The sequence below is a fragment of the Neolamprologus brichardi genome, chromosome 5 (assembly GCF_056152115.1).
Source record: "Neolamprologus brichardi isolate AB-2024 chromosome 5, ASM5615211v1, whole genome shotgun sequence".
In the NCBI taxonomy this organism is placed as follows: domain Eukaryota; kingdom Metazoa; phylum Chordata; class Actinopteri; order Cichliformes; family Cichlidae; genus Neolamprologus; species Neolamprologus brichardi.
In genome coordinates, this window is record NC_142108.1 from 25,259,783 (window position 1) to 25,276,334 (window position 16,552).

General features: G+C 38.9%; 1 protein-coding gene and 1 non-coding gene across 4 annotated transcripts in view; both read left to right on the plus strand.

Moving 5' to 3' along the window:
- The first annotated feature begins 378 nt into the window (after positions 1 to 378).
- Positions 379 to 16,552, plus strand: part of arhgef10la (Rho guanine nucleotide exchange factor 10 like a) — a 114,027-nt gene continuing 97,853 nt past the window's right edge. For all 3 annotated transcript variants that reach the window (XM_006782919.3, XM_006782921.3, XM_006782920.3), the window contains exons 1-2: positions 379 to 786; positions 12,954 to 13,250. In XM_006782919.3, coding sequence (XP_006782982.1) covers positions 12,959 to 13,250 — 292 coding nt within the window. In that variant the 5' untranslated portion in view covers positions 379 to 786; positions 12,954 to 12,958. The remainder of the gene's footprint in view (positions 787 to 12,953; positions 13,251 to 16,552) is intronic.
- Positions 14,827 to 14,898, plus strand: trnap-agg (transfer RNA proline (anticodon AGG)). The gene has a single exon. It is a non-coding gene; the product is annotated as a tRNA-Pro (tRNA).

The window sequence follows — 16,552 nt, forward strand, 5'->3', positions numbered from 1 at the left end:
ACTGCTTCTTTAAAGTCCGTATTAAAGCCTTATATAAACGCACCTTAAACACACAGGCTGTGTGTGGTGTGGGGGGAACACAAGGATTATAGTATTAAGCATTACTTTGCTGGAGAACCAAATGTATTTTTTCATCTATTGTTTCAATTCAACCGGCTGCCTAGCACAGACACCTTCATCCCACGCGGAAGTGCTGTGAGATAGCGTTGCCCCTAATTCCTCTAGTCCAACCCCTTTCTGTCTGAATCTCGCCCCTGATTGGTGAAAATATCATCCCCTAGGCATTTCATTGGCTGCATGCTTGCCTTTGTCAATCTGCTATTGGTCAGTTGTGACTGAGAACCCTCACCCCGCTTTGTGCCGCTGTCTGGACAGCAGCAGGGGTCTGGAGAGTGGGAGGAGGGAGAAAAACCAAAGAAAGGACAAAATGAAACTGGATGAGCTGAGGGGTGGCCGGTGGGGGCAATAAAAAAAGAGAGGGGAGACAGAGGGAGGAACCGAACCAGGCAGCCAAGAGAGGCAGCGAAAAAGGGGAGGGAGCAAAGAAGGTTACCTCATCTAGAACTGTACACACGGTGCAGGGGAGAAGTTGTGGGAAAGTAAACAGGACAGGAGATTTCCAATCTGTGTTTAGCCACTTGCAGCCCTCACAGGAGACTATAAAGATGAGTGTGCTGGGACTGGAGCTGTGGTAAAAGCTGAGAGTTTATGGGAGGCTACCAGGATTAAAGGGTCATCAGGGAGTGCCTGAAGCTTCTCGGAGGACACACTACTGAGGACAAGGAGGTGAGAGGCATATTTGTTGTGTTCCAAATAGGTTCCCCCTTTCCTTGTCTTATTTTTTATCCTTTTATTCTGTCTCTTCTCCTTCTCACTCCCCACTCTCAGCATGGTTAGCATGTTGCAAAGACTGCAGCTTTGTCCAAGAGGGTTATTGATGGAGTGGAGTTGGGGGTGGGTGTGCTGGTTTGTGCCTCTCTGTCTCTCAGTCCGGCACTTAGAAGGGCAGCTGAATGGACAAGAAAATGTGGAGGAGAAGAGCAAAGGATGGGAATGGTAGATACCTGTGTGGCCCTTTGGCAGAGTACACACCATCATGGACGATTAAACCTGAGCCTGCCTCAAATAGCCAGCAGGGATACAGAGGATGAGGCCTTGTTATGATAGCAATTTCAGAGACAGACACCAGAAAGGATGAGAGAGGGATTGGTGGCTCAACCTAGACCCAAAACACCTACTGGCTGTTTTTTTTTTTTTTTTTGCACACTTCTCCAGTGCCTTTAGCTATAAAAAAGAGGCCTGATCCCGGCCTAAACCATTCCAGTTTGACGGTTGCTTCCCGGCGTACAATGGCCCCTTCTAGGATGGATTTCACACTGCCTCTATACTCTCAGCAGAATAGAAAGGGGACACAGGAGGGTGGAGGGTTGGAGTTGGGGGGCCTAAGGGACCTCTGACCAACTAATTTGCATTTTGTGCTAGGGCTCTGTTTGTGCTTCACTGGCCGGATGTCCAAGGCATTTTTTTTTAAAGAAACTCTATGGGCTCACTGTATCCGATTTTTTTTTCTCCTTAGTCACAGTCCAGCACTTCCAACAGACATTAGAAATCCATTCATGCATGTCTTTAAACTACCACAAAGACTTTACTATCAGTGGACACCCTCTTGATTTTGCCAAACATTCACCCATGAAACTTGCACACATGCACTCACACAGTGTACACATGTAAGGCCTTCAGACTGAACTTAACAATAAGCCATTTGATAGTGGGTACACGCCTCCCAAATGTTTACCGGTGTACTGTATCACACACTGACTACATTCCCCTGGGATGTAGTCAAGAATTAGATAATTAACTAGTAGAACACATTCAGAACTGTTTGGATGTAGAAGCTTATCTGAAGTATTTTGTAGTCACATTAATGTCATGTTACCCAAACATGTCTTATCGTATTTCCTGTTAGCTCTTTTTGATAACAAATTCTAAAGCCAAGTCAACTTAACAAAATTCATTAGCCTTCATTAGCCTTCATTAGCCAACAACATGTTTAGTAGGTTAGTTAGTGATTCTGAACTGACTATTTTTCTGAATGTGAGTGTGAATGGTTCGTTGTCCCTCTGTGTTAGCCCTTATAATGTACTGGCAAGCTGTCCAGGTCCATCATGGCATATTCTGAATTACAACTGAATGGGTTTACAAGACACCATCTCTACTTTTTTATTAAAGTACAGTTAGACCCATATATATTTGGACACTGACAAAAGTTTAATTTTTACCTGTTTACGGAAACATATTCCAATTATAGTTATATAATGGACATAATGTGTAGGCGCAGCTTTTATTTGAGGGTATCCACATTCAAATGGAAGGGTTCAGGAGTTTCAGCTCCTTAACATGTGCCACTCTTTTTAAAGGCACCAAAAGTAATTGGACGCAAAAGGCAATTTCATGGGCAGGTGTGGGCAATTCCTTCGTTATGTCATTGTCAATTGAACAAATAAAGGGCCTGGAGTTAATTTGAGGTGTGGCACTTGCATCTGGAAGGTTTTGCTGTAAACAGACAACATGCAGTCAAAGTAGTTCTCTGTGTGGGTGAAACAAGCTTTTCTTAAGCTGCTAACGGACAGAAAAACAGAAACAGAAAAAAAATCCATCTGAGAATATTAGGAGAGGCAAAATCTACAGTTTTGTACATCCTAAGAAAGAAAGCAAGCACTGGTGTACTCAGCAATGCAAAAAGACCCAAACGTCCACGGAAGACAGCAGTGGTGGAAGATCGCAGAATCATTTCCATGATGAAGAGAAATCCCTTTACAACAGCCAACCAAGTGAACAACACTAAACTCCAGAAATATGCAGTCAAAATGATTGGGTGGTGTTTCATTATACAGATAGATTATACAGACAATTACCCAAAACATACAGCCAAAGGAACCCAGGAGTTTATTAAAGCAAACAAGTGGAATATTCTTGAATGGCCAAGTCAGGCATCTGATCTTAATGAGCATCCATTTCTCTTGTTGGAGCCTAAACTTTGGACAGAAAGGCTTACAAATAGACAGCAAATTTGTCCAACTACCTTTGAGCCCCTAAAAGGAAGGGGTTGTGTTTAAAATGCTTTAGTTGGTTATATTTTTATGCAATCTTTTTGTTCCACCCTCTAAATTAAAGCTGAAAGTCTGCATTTCAACTATATATATGAGTTGTTTCATTTAAAATTCATTGTGATAACGTACAGAACCAAAATTATAAAAAAAGTTGTCTCTGCCCAAATATTTATAGACCTAACCGTAGTTGGATCAGGTGACCCTGAATCCTTCCTTAGTTATGCCGCAATTGGCTCAGGCTGTTGGCAGCTTCCCATGATGCCCTGAGTGTTTGTTATTCGTTCACCTCTTTTCACTTTCTGTGTTTATACACTCTGACAATGAAAGTTTGCCCTGTTACTTTGAGCTGCATAACTCTGTGTTTATGCATTTAATCATTAGTTGTTAAACTCAGGCTCACTTCCACAGTCTGGCTTTTGTCCAGTCTTCCTCCCCTCAACCCCGACCGGACGTGGCAGATAGCTGTCCCTCCCTGTGGCTGGTTCTGCCAAAGGTTACTTCGTGTTAAAAGGGAGTTTTTCCTTCTCACTGTCACCAAGTGTTTGTTAATAGGGGGTCCTTTAATTGTTGTGGCTTTTTCTGTGTTATTGAAGTGTCTTTCCCTGCAATATTAAGTGCCTCGAGGCAACTATTATTATGATTTGGCATCATATAAATAGGATAGAATAGAAGTGCAATTAAACTTTTGAGCCATAAGGAAACATTTGTTTGAAATTCAGTAAAATTGAATTTTTTTATAATTGTTATCTTTTGATATACTAACCTTTATCGGTCACAGTAAGTGTCAACACAAAGATAATGCTGGCACTCACTCAAAAATTCTCTTAGTGTGGGAATATCTTTTTATCTTGTTTTTGCTTCAGGAAAGGAAATGTGAAGTTTAAAAAGCTTTGACATAAAGCATTGACAAACAACCAGTGTTGGTTAAATTAAGGTAGGGTTTTCAAGGTCTGACACTGACAATCTTGGAATTTTTGATTAGTAGTTTCAGTCAGAAATAATAATAATTTTAGATAGCCTTTACACTACAGAGAATGTCTTTTGGAATATGATTATTCTCATACAGGATCCCCTCTGGTTTCAAAGTGGATTTTTTTTAAGAGGGGGATTTTGCATTTATTTGGAGTGTAGAGTAGACAGGAAAGGAGGCGAGAGCAGGGGAAGATGAGGCACAAGGGGCCGTGGGTAAGACTTGAACACATGCTGCATTTCAGCCATATGGCATATGGTTGCCTTCTCAATCGGTGAGCTGAACTGGAAAATAGATTTTTTTTTAACTTGATTTGACTGATGTAATTGTGCGAAAACAACTGTGTTCTTTAATTTAGCTATTCAGCAGCAATGTGGTGGTACTTTGAAGTCTCTTTATGTACTCTGTGAACTATGTTATATGTACTCATGTATTTGGAACTGCTGACGGTACTGACAAAAAAGCCAAAACATCAAATCTGAGTAAAATAATTAACTTGGTGTCCTTTTCCAAACAGAGGTATGCACCTATTCTTTTCACCCCATAAACTATTTTTATCTTCAACATCTCACTAGTTATACTTTTAAAAAAAAAACTTCTATGTTGTTTCTGCACAGATGTGCCAACCTGTCTGATACTGCTAAGTTATGCAAGTATAGAGATCTAATTTTGGAACGTAAGAAACACTAGGAACTAAACATTAGGGCACCCTGACCTCTGTAGTATTGACTAGTCTCTTTCTGTCAGATCTAATGAAACTAAGATTTCAATTAAATTACATGTTTAATGGAATTGCAGGAAGGTTTAATTGCACTATTATTAAAATAACTTCTTGAGATTTCGTAAGAAAACCAAAGACATTCTTTCATTTGGGAGCACATTTTCATATGTGATCTCTGATTTGATTGGCACATCAAAAGAGCAGCCACCCCTGTTTGTCACTGACAATGACAGTCTGCCTTGTTACTTTAAAGTGCACAATAGCAAACATCAAACAAACACAATGTCAAATCTAATGCTAAAGGCAACAGCAGACTGCAGAAATCTAAGAAAGTCACTGCACATATCAAAAACTGACTTGTCTGAGATTGTTTACATAAGACATTTTAGATTTACCTAAGTGTAGTTACTATTGTTGTTCTGTGGTCCCAGTTGCTGTTTTTATTGTTACGCTCTAGCCTGGAGCAAGATCAGATAGAAGAGACTGACATCTACTTGGAACTCAGAGGAAAGCCACTGAAGAGTTTTTATTGGCAACAGGGAATTATTCCCGCTACATTTGGATGCTCCAGCATTAGTCTGTATTATCTTTAATGTGGACAAAGAACAAATCAATAAAACACTTGCAGCATACATCATACAAGCTCATAATAGCACTTCACACAGGGATTTTTTTTTGAGCATTTGATGTTACTGGAGAATTCCCCTTTATGTATCAGACAACTTTGATATTTAGAAACACTTGTGATAAATTTTATGATTTTTCAGGCGTGTCTCTGAAAAATCTAAGGGGGTGTCTTTTTTGATGATTATATGCAGTAGACATTGGAGACATTGAATCTAAAATGCAAAAAACCTTCTTCCTGGTTTCTTATTAGTTTTTGCATATTTGTCATACTTCCATGCTTCAGATCATCAAACAAACTTTTAGACAAGCATAAACAAAGATAATACAAAACCCAGTTTATAAACACACATTTACTATGGGAAAAAAGCTAGTGGTGCAACCGATCAGAAATCTCACGGTTCGGATCGGTTAAGGGTTTTAAGTCACCGATCGGATCAATTTTCGGATCAACAAAAAAAGAAAAAAAATTAAACATTTACTTATTTACTTAGTGAAGTATTTTTTGCCTGTTAAAAACATTAAACTCAATACTTATTCCACGAAATTATATAAAAACAAATTATCGTACAATATAGGGCAATACAGGGCTTTGCATCTATTTTATTTATACAGTGTCAAATCACAACAACAGTCGCCTCAAGGCGCTTTATATTGTAAGGTAGACCCTACAATAATACATACCGCTCATTATATCGCACTCCGCTGTGACATAATGAGCTGTCACGGTCACGTAGCTTTCCGTTGCCCTGGAGATCCACCTATTTGTAGTTGGGCAACAGAAGATGCCTGGGACAGTCCAGCCATAACGTTAAACATTTCCTGCTCATACATGCTTGGAACGATCTTGCCACTAAAGTGGACGCGTAGCGTGGCTCAAGCGCGTTCATTACAGTTCAAACCCCGTGTTTTGCACAACGGAATACGGCCTCCCGTCTACAGCTAAACACCTTAATAGCTTTTGTAATAACTTTAGCCCGGTCGGATTGGGCAGGAAAGGGCTGCTTAAATACCGCAAACTCCTCTGCTCCTCCACTTGGACCGCTAGCGCTGGCCATAACTATCGCTTGACAGACCCACCACGCGCACCACACACATACTTTTTTTCCTTTTTTTTTTGAATCTTCGGATCATGTGCGTGCCGCACCCTTGCAATCAAGTGTTAGCAATAACTGGCCATGAGTCTTTCACATCACTGCAGAGGAATTTTGGCCCACTCTTCTTTACAGAATTGATTTAATTCAGCCACACTGGAGGGTTTTTGAGTGTGAATGACCTGTTTAAGGTCGTGCTTACACAAATCTTGAATGAAACTCTTTTTTATAGCATGTATACGGAGGAAATATATCAACATTTGATACAGGCAATGTCTTTGGGCCTTTGTTTTCTAACATTTGAATTGTAAGGTGAATAACACCATATTGATTAAAATGTTCCTCTAGACCTTTGAGTAATTGCTTTCATTTACTTCTAATGGCTGACTGCAGGACTTATTGAACTTAACCTTTCCTACATATGTTTCTGTCAAATCCTCCAACTGGTGACGTATTATTAACCTCACAGGTAAATCAAGGCATATAGAGACACCCAGATTACATATAAAATCATCAGTAATGGTTTTGCAAAAGAACAGGTGAAAATAAAAGAGAAGGGAATTAACATAGATACTACAGTAATTTGGGCTAGTTTGGATTAATCAACAATCCATTTCAAGCCTATGCAGGTACAGCAGTCAGTTTTACACATTTTTGCAGATATTTTATACTTAACATACTTTGTTTTGGTTAAAAAAAAAACTACTTCATGGATCAGGATATTCTTCAGCATTTGAACAGTAAGGGACACAGTTGTCTTGCCCACTATTGTGCTGTGTAAACAAATGGGATATGGGGAAGTCACAGTTAGTCCTACTGTTTCCTTGATTAATGTGACATCACCAGCAAATGTGCTGTTGTGAGCTGACATTACCACCAAATCTCTGTACAGCAGAGGACATATGAAGGCCAAAATGGTTCTTGAATGAATAATACATCCCCATATGTCTGAACAGTGAAAACATGACAGCAGATCTGGGAGAAAGTAGGAATAAACGATCAAAAATTTGTAAAGATAGCCCTCTTATCATATTGTGCTTACAGTGTGTTATTGTATTACACACGGCCTTTGGCACAGGCGCCTTGTGAATCTCTCGTGATCATTCATAAAGTATAAACCAATAAGACTTATCTTCTGGGTTCAAAGTCTTTGGTAGGGCAAGTCTATGTGTAAGCAAATCCATGAAATCCACAGATGTCTGTGAACAGCCTCCCACTCAAATTGTTACGCCTTTTGACAGCCAAAGAAAGACATATTCCGTTTGTTCTCAAAGAACTGTTTGCAGTTACTAAATTGGCCAAGTTACATTTATATCTCCTGATAGGAAGTCCACCGGGATGCTGAAGAAAAGATGAAGAAGGAAGGAATGCCAGCGGCAGAATCATCTCTGCCTGGCACTGTTTGTTCCTGTCAATGGTCTGCTAGTCTCTCATTGTCTACTGAGTGTTTGTGTGCCACTTTCTGTAAAGGAAAACCCTAAAGTAGTGGTGCTCTCAGTGACTCTCTGTTGGGTCTTTCCAATGCTGTTTATTCAGTCATCACCAGCTGCTGTTCTTTGCTTTTGTCTATAGATATGTACAATATAGTCAGCCACTGACTGTTGGCTCTGAGGTTTATCTGTATTTGGTCTAGTACTAAATATGAAGCCCAGCAGTTGTTTTTTGTCCTCTAACTTTAAACTCTGTGATTTAATTTCATTTTTAAAGAAAATTACGCACCCTTACTGCTTTGTCAAGTTGTTAAGTAAACTGCAATAGAGAGATGAGATGGAATCGTGGAGCACAAATTGGATGCCAGGGACCCACAAGATTTCACTCAGTAATCAAAGACAGCACACTTTGAATGGAAATAAAATGCAGAAGAGAACAATACGAAATATGCAAATCCAACAACTGCCACATTTAAAGTACGACAAGGTTTCAGCTACAAGGTACTCTGTAAATGTGTGTCCTGGCACAGCCTAAAAAAGACACGCATTTTGCACTTTCCCTGTACACATACATCCCTCCTCTCATTACCACATTTGGTGCACAGTGAGGGAGTTTTCAGAGCCCTATGTAGGTCAGGGACAGGGTGTGTAGGAGTTGGTTTCATCTCTATTCTGTGATGTATCTCATTTTCCCCACAAGAATAGCTTTCACACAGAACCACTCCTGGGGCTCTTTATTTTTCTAAGCTTGAATCTTTTTGATGGCTTGTCCAAATGCTTTCTTTCAAAGAAAGTTTGCTCAGAATACCTGCCATTTTAATTCTGAGGGGGCTATTTCAAGTTAAAGATTCTGGGTTGCGGTTTTCTATTAGCATTCACAAGCAGAACCTTTGTTTAAACCACCAGCTATCCTGTTGTCTTGAAATAATTCATAAACATCAATATTTCCATTGTCATTCATGTGTTGGCTCAGACCAAGTCTATAGTGAAGAAATGAGAATGATTCTCCATCCAGTAAGGCTTTTATCTGTGGAAGCACAACAGCAGAAACTTTCCAGTAAACTTAGTGTTAAGCTTGGCTGATGTTTATTTTTTCAATATTTTATATTTTTACCTTACTGACATTTCAGTCTGGCATGTGTATGATAAAGATGGTGAAATTTACATTCACCTAAATAAATAAATACATAAATAAAAGGAACCAGTATGAAGGAAAGGTATGAACAGTGGGCAGACTAAATGATTGAACTTTGCTACTTGGCTAGCTGACACCAGATAGGCTACTATGTTAAACTATAGGGCTGTTATAATGATATATATCGGATGACGATATAAAAACATCTATCGTTTCATTTTACGCTATCGTTTGTTTCGTGGTGTCGCAAAATAAACTGTTTACGGCAATATTTTTTCATTGTTTTGATGGTCACTGTAGTGGCTATATTAATTTCTTAAAGTTCTCTCTTTCTCTTATATTTTATATAACCACACTACGGACAGACAAGCGCCCGTTTTTATGCGTTGTGGTTAGCAACAACGACGGTAACACCATCGCGTGTCCGCTTGTTTATGTTCCACATAAACCTTTCACAATAAAGCTCAAGATCCTGTTGAGACTTTTCAAAATAAACTGAATCACGTGAAAGAGCAGATTTACGGATGAGAATTAAAAAAAGAGCCGCCAGGTGCTAAAAAATAAACCTTAGACTCAAACGTTAGGACAGACTTTTCCCCGCAGCACGCCGTGTAATAAATACTCACAAAGAAAACGGCGGCCGTTACAACTTATGTCTAAAAATGTATAGTTTCATGCATCTGTTAAAACACTCGACTCCAGCTACATGACACGCAGCTGGAAACACTTCCCGCAAGACGAGCTGCCCGAGATTCACAGAATTTACAGAAAATGTTACATTTTTGTGATTTATATCGTTATCGTAATTCTTATATCGGAATATGAGATTTTGGTCATATCGCACAGCCCTATTAAACTAATTATGTTATCAAGTGCTACAGTCAATGTCTGGCACTGTACCCCAACAGTTCCCCTCCCCCATTATAGCTATAAACAAGAATACTGAAAAGTATAATGGGGTGGTCTGTCCAAGCCTTTCCAAAAGGGTCACTGTTGACCACTCAGCTGAATTCTGCTGACATACTTTTTCAACTGTAAATAATACTAAGACATTCAGTTTCATAAAGAAAAAAATAAACACCATTGCTGATAAGTTATTGCAGTAACAACCCAGCTCATGTTCATTATTTGGGGTAATAGTAGCTCAGTGCTATCACTTAGCTTAACTTAGGAAGACACTGATTTTGGAGAACATGAGTGTATGCAATTCAAACTTTGGGAAGTACCTCTCATAAGAGGTCATTCATCAGCTCATGAAGCCGTAGCTTTAAAACATGATCTCACTTAAAAATTGTCAAACAAACGGAAAAGTGTTGAAGAGATTCTTTGCTGACAGTCAGTGACCCCAACTGTTCCAGTGTGTGGTGCGTTTATTAGCTGACTTCTGCACCTTGAGAAAATGTGTGTGGTTGCATAATGGTTCCTGATGTGGTTTTATAATGTTTTTTTTCTGCTTGTATTTTTTGTATTTGTGTGTAACGCCCAGAAGTGGTCGAGTGTGCATGTGTGAATGTAAGTGACACTATCAGTGTAAGTCTCCTTTCTCTCTCCCTGTGAGGTTTTACTCTCTTTAGTCGCAGCTTTCTAAAATAGTCCACAAAACAGTATCTGTGTTGGCTAGCTCACCTTTATCACTCAGAATACCCCCCCAAATTTTATTAGGTACACTTTAATTCTCACAGTCTCACATTTCAACAGGTAGCTAGGCTTGGTTAAATTTTCCACCACCATCCCTCGGATGGCATTTTTATGTAGGAATGTACATTACGTGACCTTAATACAGGTCATGGAATCCAGTATCAATTTAGTAGAAAGAGGAGGGTCTTTTAAAAAAATGTTTTTAAAAGGGATTTCTAAATACACCAGCATAATGCAATACTGTGATATTGCACAAACCCTATTGAAACATTCATGCATTCCTGCTTCTTTCCTTAAAAAATTTCTCCTTTCTTTTACAAAGAGATACAGCCATAGGCTACACAGCCATAATCCAAATGTCTAGTGAATTAATCAGTACCTCACCGCAGTGACGAATGTAGAAACAATGCTTTTGGAGGACAGAACAGAAGTTTTTTCATCCACAAAAGAGTCATTGTTGAGTTGACCAGGGAGTGGGCCGAATGGAGAAACTGTGTATGTGGTACAGAGGTTGTGAAAGAGGTCAAAGGCTGTGTTGGCATGCAGTTGTTAACAAGCAGAGAACCAGTTTCTGAGGAAAGGCTTGTGCTCTCTATTAAATTGTTTTGTTTTATGTTCATTTAAATACCCACAAATGTTCGCAATATTCCAACATTTTCCTAAAACTATTGTTAAGTTTTGGGAACTTGAATCAGTCCTTGTGTTCCTTAAAAAACACTTCCAAAATCACCATTTCCAGTCTCTACAAAAATGCATGCTTAACTTTATCTAACACTAACATGAGGTAAGTCAGATGAATCAACACGATAGCTTCTTAAGTTAGTCTACGGCCTTCCTCTGCAGTATATCCTGTGTTCCCAGAAGCAATGTTTTTCCTTTTTTTTAGCAGCAATGCAAAGAGTGAACTATAATAAAACACCAACTTAAAAACACATTCAGTTATTTTGTGTTATTTTAATTACCCGAAAAGGAAAATGGACAGAAGAAAGAACAAAATAACACTCTAGTGTTCATGTTGGTATGTTATTGGTGTTTTAAGATCAAAATGAAAACTAATGAACCTACTCTTCAAACACATTTGCTTTAGGATTGAAAGCCATCACTAAACCAGAAGCACAGCACAAATAAACATCATCCAAATTGAGCTGTCAGCATGCAGTAAAAGCTAATGAGAGCCATAACAGACATTACCCTTGTATCCAGGTCAAACAAAATTGCTCACAATGATTTTTTACAATCCTCAAGCAACATGTTTCATGGCTGTGTTCCCGTGCATCCCGTGTTTAGCTGTCATTTTCCAAAAGCAGTCTGACAAACTGCCCCCCTAATCCCAGTTCCAGCACTGGAAGCAGTTTGGTGCTAATCAAAATGCAAAGCAGATGTTGGGTTCAGGATTGGTGCACTAAAATGGGCCGAAATGGAGTAAGTACAACATATTTAATAATTGTGTGGAGCAATTTAGTACCTTGTGGGAATGTGTGTCATAGAAATTATAAAACAACAAAATAAAACACAATTTTGAAAGTGCGATTGCAAAATCACAATGAAATGGCCTTTATTATGTGTACCAGTATGAAAGATTCTAAAATCATAATGTATTTATTGAGAAGACAAGATGAATTCGGCTTCTTCTTACAGTGTTCTCTATGCATTCATAAAACTGTTATCTGTTGTGTGAATGCCTTCATTTCCTTAGTATTTAAAAAAGTGTACATGAATCTTATTTCTACAAAAAAAGTCCACTGTTCATCCTTTTGTTCTGAACACACTGCAAGGTTAAAAGTTCATTTTTTCCGGATTGGTGTTGTTTAGTACAACAGAGATCTTTATCTCCTACTTCTTTGTGTCTCTTAAGCAGCTTTGGTATGTTTGCAAAGTTAAGACGACATTCCAGTCTTCGAGCTTATTTACCTTTTTGCCTTGATCCTGGTATTAAAATTGCAGTGATGAGAGTTGAAACAACATATTTAATGTCTGCACAATGTTTTGTGATGGAGCAGCTTATTATTAGACTTGGGGTGATATAACCACCACCTTTTCTCTGCTTTCTACTTGGAGTGTATTATCACCCTGTCATTCAGTGCGTCAAGTAACCTTATCTTTTTCAATGCTGAGATCTTTTTTGATTACGTGGACACGATACTTTTTCTTGTTTTGTTCTCTAAGTTATCATCTGTTATGAAAATGCTATAAACAAAACCATTTACACTAGACGTTTCACTCTTTTTCAGCGATTATGTCTACTGTGGTGTCTCAGCAACTGCTAAAAGAGGATGGAGAGGATGATGACGAGGAGCAAGGAGAAGAGTTTGAGTTTGATGACAGTACAGATGAGGATAAACTTCAGGAAGACAGTAAGACGGTCATAGACTGTGTCAAACCTGTCCAAGCATCAAAGCATGAAGACAACGTGACATCAGGCAGCGTCTCGCAAACATTTACTGACAGCACACTGCTTCCTACAACTTCACCTTCTGCTGGACCAGACAGCGTTGCCACCAAGGATCCAGTTTCAGTTTCTGCCACAGGTAACTAGTGTCCAGAAGTAAAAGGGGTATCAGGCAAATGCTCATGTGGCTTCTTAGTTATGTATTTTGTAAAATAATAAATAAATTCTACAAAACAGCGTAAATAATTGGCCAATCTAATGTGTACACTGGGGGCTGTGCGATTATCGTTATTATATTTTTAAGGAGAAAAGTCAGCAATCTTCTTTAAAAAGTTATTTATAGTAAACAGATGTGCTATTTATTTATTTATTTATTTTTTAGATATTTTTAAATGTCAAGGGATTTGCCAGTTTTACATTTGAACTGAAACAGATAGTCCCTTTGAAATCCTTTTAAGACCACCCATTTACTCACGTTTTTATCTTCCACTACAAAACTTAACTCTATCAAACATATCAAAGCCACACATCAAACAGATAAAACCATGGGATTTCATACTCACTTTGGTTGATGGACTACATACAGTCCAAGTCAGTCTCGATTGAAATGATTGTGCAATACCATATATTAAGAAAAATAACCTTCAGAAATGCCTTTTTTCCTTCCATTTTTTTTAATTTAAGAAGAGGATTTTATTAAAAAACCCAGTGAAAGGCCGCTCTTGCTCAGCTTGCTTAAAAATTCCCAAGGCATCAGAAAGTATTAGGCTATTTCCTGTAAAATTATCTTCTGATTTAAGGCAGTTTCCATTTACAAAACAGATGATGAACAGCCTGAGAGCCTACTGCCATGCGGTACAATGTAAGTTTCACAGTGGAGAGGCACAAAAACTGACAATTACAGTCTTTGTGCTTCAAACAACTTGTCTAGATCTAGAATTACTTATAATTTTCCAGACATTTTCACACCTGCACAGCAATGCTGGCAGCAGCACAAAAGATGAAGATATTCATTTTATTAAAACGTAATGCTAGCCATCCAAAGTGGACCCTAGTTGTGGACTCCAGCCGCATGTTTGGCACTCCTCAAATGTTAACAAACCGCCAGCCAACATGCCGACGCTTGTCACAGAGCAACAGCAGCCTGCAGACACAATCCACCTTTGCATAATAACAGTATGTGATTGCATTCACGGCAACGAGCTACCGCAAGGGCGGCGATCGTGTGGGTAGCTGTTAACTTGCTCTTTACGGAAGTTATATTCCTTGTTTTTTGCTTTTTGCGAACTGTCTTTTCATCAATGTACAACCCTGCATCAACAGCTTTATTGGGCACGCGGTAAGGCTAGCCATTCTCGTACAGCCTCTAAAATGGACACAGGTAAACAAACGGATATGAACAGAAATATCTAAAATAAGTAATTTACTCGTGTAGGCATCGACAAAAAAATAGTAATCCAATCCATGTCCTGAAATTATTGACGAAACTAACTGGCATAGTTAGATATGACGTTACTTAAACTCAGCACTTGGCAGCCGCATAAACTAGTTCATGGACAGCAGTTAGCGGTCATCGGCTTTTAAGGTAGTAAAAGACTGTCACGGTAAGAGATGCGCAAAGCTACTTTTTTATACATTGTGTCCCGTAAACAGGTAACGTGACACCCAGAGCACTCTCTACGCACCTCTAGCCTGAGCAGCATTGCAATACACTTGGCTCGTTGGTCTAGGGGTATGATTCTCGCTTAGGGTGCGAGAGGTCCCGGGTTCAAATCCCGGACGAGCCCTAGGTATGTTTCCTTTTTATTAGTAAAATTCATCAGTATAGGTGAAGAGAGCTTCTCTGTCAGCATGCAGTGGTTATTTGTGCATATTTATCTTACAGTTCTATTTCTGTACATATGTGCTTCATTTTCTTTAATAATTTGCCTCATATTTGCTGTTTTGCTATTATTGACGTTAAGGACTTCAGTGAATTACACAGAGTCGGTAGGTACTTTCAGCTGCCCCTTTGTTTCCCAAGGGGTTATGACAGGACATGAATCACATGTGTGATTTGGCACAGACTTTTTTTCCCTTCCTCGGGATGGGCATCTGGTGTAATATCTGCTCCCTGAGGCTGGGTGTTTCTCCTCCTGGCTTCTCCCAAGAATCTTTTGCAAACACGATGACTGTGTAACCTACATCATAGATTTACCACCTTCATAATAGTACTTAGTCTGTTTTCATTGTTATGTTTTCTTAATACTAGATTACAATACAGCTGGGGTAGGCACACAACCCTCCATGACCCTGAATTAGATAAGTAGAAGAGAATGAATGGATGGGTGGATGGATTATAATACTCATGTAAAAAATTCCAGATGTGGAAATACTGTATAATTTCTAAAAAGTGTTTTTAATAAGCATCCAAAGCTTTGCACTCAAAGTTTTACATCCTCCTGTCTTTTGGTCTAAAAAGCAAATAAATGTCTGTCAAATGTAGTGAGGTAGAAGTATGAAATAGAATAAAGTCAGCAGTATAAGTGAAAATGACTGTGTGGTTGGCTGTACAGGGGTTTCAAGTCATCAAAATGATACCTATTCTGGTTACAAAACTCTGTTAAAAGTACAACTGAAAGTACAAATGGAATAAAATGGAGCTTTCTTAACGACAAAAGTGAAGGTTACTGTTTTGATAATTTTCACCTGTGAAACCCACAAGCTCCAGCCCTGTGTTATATTACGCAACTTCCATTAAACTGCCCCTGGGCATAACGGTGAACTGCACCTACTATGCCACTGCCTAATAGCTCATCTCAGGTAAGCTGAGATGTAAATGTGATTTTTCATCACTTAATGTGATCTGATCTGTTTTCTGTAGCAAGACAGAGTCTCAGTGACTTCAACCAGTTGCTTGTGGATTTAATCTCTCCTTAAAAGGATTTAATTGTTGCCCGAAGCAGACAGGCGTTAGAGAGCAGAGTTAACTTTCCTCTTAATTGGATCAACTTATGTAGATATAAGTATGATATATTTCAGGGTTCGTATGGGTGCTTGAAATCCTTGAACATGCTTGAATTTTAATGTTGTCTTTTCAAGGTTTGAAAAGTGCTTGAATTACAGATGTGGTGCTTAAAAGTGCTTGAAAGTGTAACTGTATTTCATTCACCACAAATAACTATCTGATTGAATAGTTTTCTTATCAGATAGAGAAATAAAATGAGTCGCAAAATGTAAAAGTAACATTAGCCAGATACTAGGGGTGCAACAATACTCATATCGATATTGAACCGTTAGATACAGCGCTTTCGGTTCGGTATGCATATGCATCAAACAATACAAAATTTTTAATTTATTTTCTCAACTTTCATTCTGACGATGCTGTCTGTGTTGAGCGCTCAGTGGATCTGTGCTCGACAGTGCAGCCTAGGCGGAGTAGTCGAACGCAGATTCACTGAG